The sequence below is a fragment of the Cetorhinus maximus genome, chromosome 12 (assembly GCF_964194155.1).
Source record: "Cetorhinus maximus chromosome 12, sCetMax3.hap1.1, whole genome shotgun sequence".
NCBI lineage: Eukaryota > Metazoa > Chordata > Chondrichthyes > Lamniformes > Cetorhinidae > Cetorhinus > Cetorhinus maximus.
The window spans coordinates 52,583,344-52,595,653 of record NC_135890.1 but is presented as its reverse complement, the minus strand read 5'-3'; the positions used below and the strand labels follow the sequence as shown (position 1 = coordinate 52,595,653).

At 43.9% G+C, this 12,310-nt stretch overlaps 1 protein-coding gene across 1 annotated transcript in view; it reads right to left on the bottom strand.

Annotated features, from left to right (window-relative positions):
- Positions 1 to 12,310, bottom strand: part of pde3a (phosphodiesterase 3A, cGMP-inhibited) — a 476,982-nt gene that overhangs the window by 86,059 nt on the left and 378,613 nt on the right. Inside the window, exon 4 of the mRNA XM_078553602.1 lies at positions 12,037 to 12,194. Coding sequence (XP_078409728.1) covers positions 12,037 to 12,194 — 158 coding nt within the window. The remainder of the gene's footprint in view (positions 1 to 12,036; positions 12,195 to 12,310) is intronic.

The window sequence follows — 12,310 nt, the reverse complement described above, 5'->3', positions numbered from 1 at the left end:
CCAGCTGCTCCTTCCCCTCAAAGAGTCAGGCCAAGGCCCCCAGGCACCGGAAGGGAGGAGGAGTGGCAGCTGGACACCCTGGGTCATCCACTCAGGAATCTCAGAGGCTGTCCTCTCCCTCCGGGTCCCCTTTGCCTGTGAGCCCCTCAACCTCATCCTCTGTCACCTCAGAGGGAGCAGCTGGCCAATGAGTGATTCTGGAGGGAAAAGTGTGTGAGGCAGGGCCTTTTGGAGCCTCGTGCAAGCACCCTCACACACACGGATCCTTCACGTATCACACCCACCTCAATTTCCTGAGCATTTTGAATGCTGCCTTCTGGGGTTTATTTTCAGTTGTCCATCTAAGCCGATCTGTATCTCCGCCCACCCAATGATCACACTACCATGCAGTACCTGATCTCGAGTGTCATTTCACTTTTGATTTAGAGAGCATGGTCTTGATTCAGTTTCTCATGCGCTCCCTGGTCTTTGCCCCTCCCCCAGTCACCCATTTCCTTTCCCCCATCACTGCTGACCTCCCTGGCATCACCTCCCACCTCCCCTCCGTGACCTACCAGCGACAACCCTTTTTCTTCGGGGATGTCCAGGTGAACGTGCACATTCCCTTCCATCCCGAAAATCCCACCCCCATCCACATTCACCCCCCCCCGACCATCTCCTTCCCACCCTCAGAGTTTGTGTCTGCCTCCGAGCCCCGCCAACTACCCTCGCCGTCCCTTCTACCGTTACCATCGAGCCCTCACCCTCCCACCCTACCACCTCACTCTGCCCTTGGTCATTCTCGCCATTTCCTCATACCACGCCCACCCTCAGTTCACTGACCAGGATGCAGTCATGGATTCATCAGGGCCCTCCTGTGCCCCCAACTTTCACCTGGACATCCACCCCACTCCGGCCCCCTTCCCCCATCCCCTGGACTCTTCCACCTTGATCCTCTCCCCCCACTGCTTAGTCCTCCCCCCATCCTGACTCCTTCAGATACCCTTAGTTATTCCACCACTTAGTCCTTCCTCCCTCCCAGCTCTTTCCTCCACCCTTACTTCTTCCTCCAGCCTTACTGCCTCCCCTCTCCACACTCCTTCCTCTCCCTGGACTCCCTCCCCTCTCCACACATCTTCTCCCTTCCAAGCTCCTTCCTTTACACCTTCCACCCCCCCCCTTACACCTACCTCCCCCGTTGCCATCTTCTCCCTTGCTATCCCCTCCTCCCCCTGTACTCCTTCCCCGCTCCCAACCTCCCCCGCAACACCTTCATTCCCCCCATCCCAACCTCACCCCAATCCAACACCTTCATTCCCCACCTCACAGCCTCACCCACCCCACAACACATCTATTTCTCCCAGTTGATCCTAGACCTTCCTCTCCACCCCCTCGACCATCAACCGTTGTGAGCATCAACGGTGACTTTCCAACTTCCGTGAGCTGTTTCGCAGCAGAGCCAAGTCCATGAGGTGTTCCTCCAGTGTGCCATTACTGTCGGGCTGCAGCATCTTCTGCTCCTCGGATGTCTGCGATGTGAGCAAGGTCCTAGCGGTAAGTTCCGACTTCTGCACGTCCCACTTGTCAAGACATGTTTGGTACCGGTGTGCAATCATGCCGACGTGGGTGGACAATCCAGAGGTGGGGGGACAGGGGATGATTCCTCTGGCCTTATAATGACATGCAGATGTATTACAATGAGATTCTCAACGCCCGATGGTGGGAAATGCGGCCCGCCACCAACGGGCTAAGTGGACGATTGCAAACTGATTTCACGATGGCGTGAAACTGATTTCTGGCCTTCTCGCCGTATTGTCCATTCGCGCTGCCGAGCACACCCGGCACCGTCGGGCATGGACAATTCCGCCCCTAGTCTCTCCCAGAAGGGGAAACATCCTTTCAGCTTCCACGTGGTCAAGTCTCTAAGGATCTTATATGTTTCAGTGAGAGCACTTCTCAATCTTCCAAATTCCAACGGATACTGCAGGCCGAACCTGTCCAACCTTTCCGCATAAGATAACCCCCCCATCCCAGGTATCAGTTCGAGTGAACCTTCTTTGAAACGCTTCTGACACATTTATATCATTTCTTAAATAAAGAGGCCAAAACTTTACACAGTACTCCAGATGTGGGGCAGAATCGTCTCAGGTTTGCACTAAGTGTGGTCGCAGGCAGGTAAAAGGACGTTTTACCCGCCGGCCGCAATGGCAGCTTTTCACACCGTATTGTCCCAATCCTGCCTCATTTATCGTGCATTGCTGGGAGACGCACCGTTTCCATGGCAGGCGGGCTCTGATTCGTCTGCCACGCTGTGACCTTGCTGATTCTTCACGCTGGGCGCCACATTTAAAGTGCAGCCGCTGTGAAACCATTTTTTGGCCTTCTCGCAATATTGTCCGCTCACGCCGCCAAACATGCCTGACGCCAGCGGGTACAGAAAATTCCGCTCATGTCTCACCAATGCCCTGTGCAGCTGTAGCAAAACATCCCTACTTTTATATTCCATTCTAATGCATCTTTTGGATGGAGAAGCCCCTCTGGTGCTGGTATCCAGGGCTGTTCTGCCCCCTTTGTTGCCTCCTTTTCTGGAGTTGCAGCATTGCAACAGCTTCCTATCCACCTCACTCGAGATGGTGGTCTCATTTCTACTGGCAGTGAAGACACCCTCAAGCTTAAACAGTGCCAATCCAAGAAAATAGGCTGGGGTATCATTGGAAGTCCAGCCCTGGTCGCCCACTCAAACATCAAACCCGCCCTGTGGGAAATCCAGGCCTATGGGGTTTGAGCACGTGGAAGCAAGTCCTACAGAGCTGAAGCCCTGATTAATTCCACTTAATTTCTGATCCTGATATTCAATTCTGTCCTTCCTACTGTCACCCACAGCCTTGCCTTTCCCTACCTTTGTTAACCTTGTCCAGCTCTATAGCCCTCTGAGATCTCCGTGCTCCTCCAATTCAGGCTTCCTGCAAATCTCCAGTTTTCAACGCTTTAGCTTTGGAACTCATGCCTTCAGCTGCCTGGCTCCACAAGATCCAGAATTCCCTCCTTGAACCTCTTTGCCTCTTTCTCCTCCTTTGTCACCGCTTAAGATCCAGAACTTCGAGAAGGCTTTTGGTCACCTATCCTTACGTCCTCTTATGTAGCTCAATGTCAACTTTTGGCTTTAGTTAGACTGATGTGAGGCAGCTTCTGATTTTTTTAAACTATACAAACTAAATGCAAATTGCTGTTTATATGCTTATTTCATTCTTTTCTTCTCAGTGACGTGAACTTTTTAAAATGCCCAAATGTCATGACTGGACAGTAATTTTCTGTTATTTATAGCAGGCATTAACAACCAGGATTTATTTTTGCTTTCTTATTTATTATCATAGATTCATACAGTGCAGGAGGAGGCCATTCAGCCCAACATGCCTGCACTGGGCTTTGAAAGACTAGTTGGATAGTCTTCCTATCCTGCTCTTTCCCCATAATCCTGCAAATTTCTCCCCTTATGTGTCAGTTGTGGCTCAGTTGGTAGCACACTTACCTCTGAGTCTCAAGATTCCAGGTTCAAGTCCCACTCTAGAAAATGAGCACAAAAATTAAGGTTGACCAGTGCACCTCCAGGGAGTGCCACACCACTGGAGGTGCTATCCTCTTGATGAAATGTCAAACCGAGGCCACATCTGCTTGCTTCAGTGGATGCAAGAGATCCCATGATGCCATTTGAAGAAGAACAGGGGAGCCATCCCTGGTGTCCTGGCCAACATTTAACCCTCAATCAACATCACAGACGAAATACAGATTATTTGGTCATTATCACATTGCTGATTGGTAGAGTCCACTTGCCAACCAGTCAGCACTCTCTTCTCATGCAGTATAAATTGTTGCTCCCTTTACATTTGGTATTCTTGTGAACTGTCCTAATAAGTGCAAGACAAAAAGCTTCAACAGCATGTTTTTTTTCAGCAATACTCAAGTTCTGCACGACTAAACAACTATTTATATCCAGATAAACAATAATAGTCACTATTTCTAACTAGTTTGAAAGTTTAACATTCACAACAGGCTGACATAACTAATATCTTAAATAGAGTTAAGAAATAAAACACATTCAGTCCAATAACAATAGTGCAATAAAATATAAACAACTACAGTGGAGTCCATAATAGGTTAATTACTTTTCATGTTGAAAATAAGCAACTTTGACTTAAATTTCACCAATTTCTCTACATAACACGGTCTCTAATGCAGGTTCAGGACTGAAACATTTTCTTGGGTTGGTATTAAGTAGAAACTAGTCTAAGTGCACATTAATCCAGCTCTAATCAGCAGAATTATTTATTTCAATGAAAGCTTGAAGATGGTCTATTTTTCCACTAAATTCAGATATTCTTTTCCAGGAACAGTGCTACAGTAATACAGATATGGAATAACCAGGCTGTTTAAATCAATCTAATGGGACAGCTGGATCAGACTGAATGCACAGAAACAGCAGCAGTTTGCTTTATTCTAATTAATCCAATCAAGTTTAATAAAATGTCAGCATTATGGGACTTCAGTTCTCTCATATGTTACAAAAAGGTGAAGTAAAGATCTAAATTAGTTTATCTGAAAACACAAGGGCAATACTTACGTTGTAGGTGAAATTTGTCATTTTAACTGATGTTCCAATATTATTGAATTTTAAGGGCCAGCACAGTCATTTCCCTAATTCTTTTGCATTCAGTTTAATTCCTGATTAATGCCTTGATAAAAAATGCATTAACCACTCAAAAATAATTCACACCACCCTCAACACAGTTTATACATGTGCCTGTTCCATAGAGTAGAGCTGGATAGATGAAAGGATCTGGAAATATGCTATTGAAGAGCCAGGTATTTATTTAAATGAAAACAATTTGCAAGATTAATTTTTAATCCCTCACATTTCCTCTCTATTTTAAACATCTTTCATATTAATTCAATAAGAAAAAAGAAGTTGCATCCATATAACACCTTTTGCAGCCTCAGAAAGTGCTTTGCAACCAACTAAGTATAATCATTGTTGTAATGTAGATGTGGCAGTCAATTTGCACACAGCAAGATCACACAAACAGCAATGTGCTCATGACCAGATAATTTGCTTTTAGTTATGTTGGCAGGACACCAGGAGATATATTCTGCTCTTCTTTGAACAGCTCGGGAATCTTTAATGTCTAGTTGAGGGGGCAAACAGGCTTGACATTTCATCTGAGAGACAGTACCTCTGACAGAGCAGCACTTCCTCAAGCACTGTAGTGAAGTGTGAACAAGGCTTCATGCTGAAATCTTTGAAGCGACACTTGAATCCAAAGACATTTCATTAGGAGGCAAGTATGCTACCATTGAAAAAAGCTGAGTCTGCATGAACACCTCTGGCGAGTCTGAGCTGTTTCAAAACGATCGCTGATTTCCATCGACCAAATTCTTTGCATTTTTTTAAATAACCGTCTCTTTGACCAAAAGGTTAACTTAAAACTTGTATCTGAAGATGCCGGCCTGGATTTGCCGCTGACCTTATAAAAAAACTGCCCGTACATTTTGAGGTCTCTAGAGCATCAAATTCCTCTTTTCCCATGCCACTTTGAATTTGAAGCCATCTCAAGGAGATCTGTGGTATTAACAGGGTAGGCAGCAAGCAGACTGATCAACCGATCAGATTAAAGGTTTCTCACGAACAGCAAAACAGAAAGTAAGAAGCAGGGGATATAATTTACATTAAAATAATTGTCCAGGAAACAAAATAAAGATTGGAATATACATATGGGATTAAAGGAGAAGATAAATATCAAAACAATCTTCAAAAAATATATTAATTTTTAAAAGGTGAACAATTTTTAAATATTCTTCTGAGGCAATAAATTTATAAAATAATTTTTTTTCAGGACCAGAGAGATTGTTCAGCAGCAGTTGTGACTTAGTAGACTATTCAAAACTCAGTTTTGCCTGATTGAACAAGGCTTAAGATTGTCATTGCTTTTCACAACAATAGTGGACAAATAGATTAAGCTTCACTTCAAATCAATATTTCTTGTGTTGATCCATCTGTGAAGACCACAACAGTGCACTCCATGGAGGAACAGGGTATCACTGACAGCAACTTGTTGATTCCTACATTTAACCGTACACATGTGATGCCAGAATTTTCTGTCCACTAATGACCATGAGTGCTGACAGTTTCCTCGTCATTCCAAACACAAATTGTGGACCTTAAATTATACGCATTATAGTTTTCTATTGAAAATAGCAGCTCAAGATTAATAATCAAAGAGGTTTGCCACAACACTCTTTCTGCATTAATTCAAGCTGCTTCAAGCTTAATAAACTAAGAGTACAAGCATGGAAACTGTGAGCAGTTTATCTATGGAGCTAAGTATAGTCTGACAATGAAAAACATAAATGTCCAAATCCCACAATGACAAACGGTGAAACTGGATTTCATAGATCTGTTAACTTTGGGGCTAATAGCAGGAATTGCCTGGATTGTAAAAACCCAACTGGTTCACAAAGTTCCTTCAGTGAAGATGATTTGTTACTCCTCATGCTCTGGTTTACACATGACTGCAATCCCACACTATGTGGCTGATTCTTGCTCTTGTGGCAACTAGCTATGGGCAATGAATACTGCTTTGCCACTGTTGTCCACATCCCAAGGAACAATAATGAAAAGTGTATTGGATTCTACATCAAACAAGGAAAGGAAATCCTCAAGTGCCAATTTCAGTTTATTGTTCACTATAATTGCATATGTCTTGGGGATCAATGTGTTTCTGGATTTTGTGTTCTTGACTCAGTGTCAACAAGGTGTACCATCCATTTTACTGCTCTCAACAGACAATAGGCAACAGCAGCCTGCATTCATACAGCGCCTTTAATGTAGTAAAATGCTCAAGGTGCTTTACAGGAGCGTTATCAATGAAATTTGATGCTGGGCCACATTAGGATATATTAGCACAGATGGCCAAAAGCTTGGAAAAAGGGGGAGGTTTGAAGTAGCCCCTTAAGGGAAATGAGATGGGTAGAGAGGAGAAATTTAGGGAGAATATTCCAGAATTTATGACCCAAGCAGCAGAAGGCGTGGCCATCAATGGTGGGGTGAAGGAAATTGGGGATGCACAGGAAGCCAGAATTTAAGGAATGCGGAGATCTCAGGGAGTTGTCTGGCTGAAGGAGACTACAGGTTACTCATTATAACCAGTCCTTGTTGATGTTGCCGTCTTGTCACAATGAAGTGCATGCTCTAGTTGCAAGCAAGAGCAGCTGATACTAACTGGGGAAAGGTATGGGCATTATTCTTAAGTATATATAAGAACCGGTTTCCACCAGTGTGGGGAAAAGGTAATGGGAGTCTGTCCCTGTGTTCTCTGGGTTTTGTGAATAAACCTATGTTAAAAAAAGACTGGCTCCAGGTTCCTCCTTTACACAGTGAATGAGCAACAAAATATAACACTTGTAACACCAATTCCCCATCACTAGTATTTTCATAAGACCTGTAAAATTTAATTTTCAATTCATATTTATGGATTAAAATATACTCACAAACTCAAAGTATTACTTAATGAAAATGTAGCAAACTTTGAGATATCAATTTAATTCTTTTAAAACACTGCCTTCATAAAAGATTGCTTGGCAAACCTTTTTGCATTTCTTTAGAAATACTGTGAAAATTATGACTGAACACACTGCAAATCACTTTCTCTGTGGCATCATGTCAAAAATGATATATATGCCTCGGGGCTAAGCGAAAGAACACACCAAGCTCTGAAATTTAGCTCGAATGGTGTATCAAGTGGACCCAAGGTGACATTAAATGTGCAGCCATTTAAAAGCATTGTATTGTTCATGTGACATTGGCCATTTGCATCAAGAAATAGACCAGAAATCCCATATTTGTGACATGCCTCAACTCTCGAATCATCAGTATAGCCAGCTGGGGTACAGCACAGTCCTATCTACTGCACTACAGCGTGGAGATACAGCAGGCCATGTGGGGGCAGCCTGTGAATATGTTCACAATGCAGGGCTGCAGAGCTGATGGTTTTGAAATAGGAACATAGGACTTAAGAGCAGGAGTAGGCCATTCGAGTCCGCCATTCAATAAGCACCTGGCTGATCTGGTTGTGGTCTCAACTCCACTTTAATAAGGACTAACTCACCACTTATCCAAAATATTTCAAAAAGAGCGCAAGAGCAGTACCACTATTCATGATTTACTCGCAAGTCTCACAATTTACAGAACCTTCTGCTTTTTAGAATATTAGCGATTCACAAGGCTAATTGAAATGTATAGAAAGCTTTGAATTATGAGCACAAACAAAAATGACTCCTGAAAATCACGTGGCTCATCTATAACTTGCAAATAGCATTTAAAATGAAATGATTCCATGGCCACTGGGCTGAAGCTGGTAGAGACGAAATAGATGGAACAGAGCAGCAATGCATGTATTTACATGTGAGACCAGTTGATCAGGATTAATGAAGAAACGGCAGCATTTCTTTATCTGCCCTTACACAAACCTATCTGAATGAAGATACCAACATTTCACCCACAGTGGTAGCACTCTGACTTAGGCATTCCAGAGACTTCAACATAGATTTCAAGGTTGACAATCTAGAGCAGCGCTGAGGGAGTGTTGCACTGTTGGAGGTGCCATCCTTTGGATGACACATTAAGCTGAGGCCCCTCCTTAGTGTATAGAAAGATACCCACAGCATCATTTTGAAGAGAGCAGGCGAGTTCTTCCCGGTGTACTCAACAATATTTATCCCTCAACCAACATCCCAGAAGCAGATACTACCGCCATATAAATAGCACGGCTACAAGAGGCTGGGAGTTCTGAGATGAATAACTCATACCCTGACTCCCACAGCTTGTTGACCATCCATCAAGCACAAGTCAGGAGTGTGATGAAATACACTCCATTTGCCTGGATGAGTGCAGCTCCAACAACACTCAAGGACCTCAACACCATCCAAGAAAAAGCAGCCTGCTTGATTGGCACCCAATCCACCAACCTAAACATTCACTCCCTCCAAACGCTGCACAGTGGCAATAGTGTGTACCGTTTACAAGATGCACTGCAGCAACTTATCAAAGCTCATTTGACAATACCTTCCAAACCCACAAACTCCACCACCTAGAAGGACAAGAGCAGCAGATGCAAGGGAACACCACCACCGGCAAGTTCCCCTCCAAGCCACTCACCATCCTGACTTGGAGCTATATTGCTATTCCTTCACAGGCTCAAAATCATGGAACGCCCTTCCAAACAGCATGGTTCAAGGAGGCAGCTCACCATCACCTTCTCAAGGACAATTAGGGATGGGCAATAAATACTGGCATTGCCAGGGAGTCTCACATCCCATGAAAGAATATATATATATAAAAAAAATTACCTGGTACTTAACACATTGCTGTTTGTAGGACCTTGCTGTGCACAAATTGGCTGCTGCATTTTCTACATTTCAACCGGGCTATGTTTGAAAAGTATTTCACTGGTTATAAAATGCTTTGGAAGTGATGTTGTGCAAGGTGCTGTATAAATAGAGGTATTTCTTTTTTTTTAAATCCCCAATGCATGCGGCCTGAACATTTATTTGTTCTTTGAGGGAGTTAACTAACCGACTTATTTACTTTTGCTGGGGATCAGGTTTAAACAGTGCACATGGGCCAGCAGCAAGAGGGCCAAGCAGGAGCAGAGGGAAAACCTGGAAGTGATGCCACAGTCAGGACACTGTGGAGCAGCAGAGGCAAGTAATAGAGAAACAGTCAGCTTATTGATTAGTGTTGATTATTGAGTGGTTAGTGTTTGTATTTTGTTTTAACTAAACAGTTAAATAGCCTTAAAGCTAAGAAGAATCTATAAATAAATGTTACCTATAAATCAATATGAACTAAGATATAGCAGAACATGTGTACGTCTGGGCTACAGGGTGTGGGGGTTTGTGGGCCGTGAGACTGTCTCAAGTGAACACATCTGCAATAGGTGTCACCATCTTGAATCTCTTTGGTTCGGATTACGACTAGAAGTCACTCTGAGAAATGAGGGAGGGGAAGCATTTTCTGGACAGTTTGCTCCAGCCGTTGGTCAAACCCCATGGAGAGGTATAGGTTTAGAACACGGTTGGTGTGACGGACAGCGTGCAGAGTGAGGGAAACCCAGGCAAGGTAAAGAACAATGATCCACAGAACCTATCCAACAGCCACAATGTATTTGAAGCCTTAGAGGATAAGGCTAAACTTTGTTGGAAGGACACCCAGAATGTGCAAGGTGGCACCTTGGAGAAGGAGGCAGTTCAAACGGAGGAGGAGGGGAAGTGTCATTTGGTGATTCAATGATTGGTGGACAGGTAGCATCCCCTGTAAGTAACATCAAGACTCTGGCATGGTGCATTGCCTGCTGGTGCCAGGCTGAGGGACCAGCTCAGAACATAGAATGACTGGTAGCAACTTTGGGATTTTTGCAATGGAGCAATGATAGCGAACTCCAACATTACTACTGCAAAATCCGAGCCAATACGATCATGTTCAAATGTAATATTTCAAAACAATAAATGCAAAAACCATACAAGATACTGAAGGGGCTTGGCAGGGTAGATATTCCAGTAATATTGCCAGAATGTTGTCAGGGCCCATAGCCTTTGCAATCAATGCCTTCAGCTGTTTCTTGATATCACGTGGAGTGAATCGAATTGGCTGATTACTGGTATTTGTGATGGCATTTCAGTACGATTACCTTTCAGCAGAACAGGTCATTGACCTGAAACGTTAGCTCTGTTTCTCTTAACTTCATTTCCAAAATTTTTTGTTTTTATTCCAGATGTCCAGCGTTTGCAGTATTTTGCTTTTCTTTCATGAGTAAAGTTAAGAAACACTTCTACACACAAATGCTGGTAGAATTTGGAACTCTCTTCTGAAAATGGCAGTTGACACCAACTCTCAATCTGTGATTGATAGATTTCTGTTAACCAGAATAGGGGTATAGGGTAAAGGCAGGGGATGTATGGGCTTAGATCACAAATCAGCCATGATCTCCCTGAATGGTCAAACATTGAGGAGCTAAATGGTCTACTCCTGGTTCCTGTGGAAGTTGATTGCCCGAACTTAAAACTTTAAATCTGAAAATCTTTTTCCGAGTCACCATCATTGCATCAATAACTTTTGGAAAATAGGGCAGCCAAGACCAGAGAAAACCAAAATTTGGTTTCACCGGCAAGGCCACATTAACCATGGACCTGTAAAACCCATTCCCAGGGGTTTCAGCAGAATATAGGTGCTCCATGAAGGCAACTGTTGACATAACTCACTGTAAAAATAAACAGTGATGCCTGCTGACTGGGTTATTAGGAATGCACAGCAGGCAATGTTGGAATTAGAGCACGGGCAGTGTGTTTTGGGGTGGGGAGGGGCAGAGTGTGTGGGGTGGAGGGAGGGGCATAAGCTTGGTTGTTATCTGGCTGTGACTGCATTACATTTTCCAGCGGATGAAGAAGCCTGTGAGCAGATCAGGAAGATGCCACTGGAGCAGGGGGAAGATGACTTCGCTCTACAGCTCTTCACAGGGTTGAGTATTTAATATTTTAGGCATTTTATTGCACATTTGTGTTTTAATGATGGATGGTTTGTGGTTGGGATGGGGTGGGGAGAGGGTTTTGTGTGGGAAAGAGGATTGTGTGAGGGAGGTCCTTGAATTTTTTGGTGCTTAGGGCCCCATGAATTCTTCACGCTGGCCCTGTTTACTGATGATGTGTACAAGGAAGAAGAAAGTCTTTTAATTACCCTCAAGATATAACCAAGCATTTAGTTAGCTTTGTTGGTAACAGCGTCATGTTTGGTGGAAATATTTGAGTAAGATATTAACCAACATAGTAAAACCTTCGCCACCTCCACTTTGCCAAAAGACACCTTTTCGCTTTGTTTACACAAACCATTTCTCGGACACTGGGAACCTCCCAGACAATACCTTTCTACATTAAAACCCATTGGGGCTCCATTGGTCACAGGATTTAGTACCACAATAGATTTTATGCCAAAGCTTACGAAGCTGTGCATACCTGCCAGATGGTGCCTCATGAGAGGGCTTGATGCTTGCACTGCGGTCCCTCCTGACAGGCCCAGGCTCCATGGTCGGCAGACCAGTGGCGGAAGTTGTGGTTGTCCATGTGGACGAGATCCGTCTCAATAGTCCCGGTGGCAGGCTTCTCCTCAGTCGCTGAAGGAAATAAAGGGATCAAATAAATTCAGTAGGCCCAGCTGAAATCAGCAACAAGCATGATTAAAAAACGGTGTGTGTGAACAATATAGTCTTAAGCTAATTCAGCTCAGTCC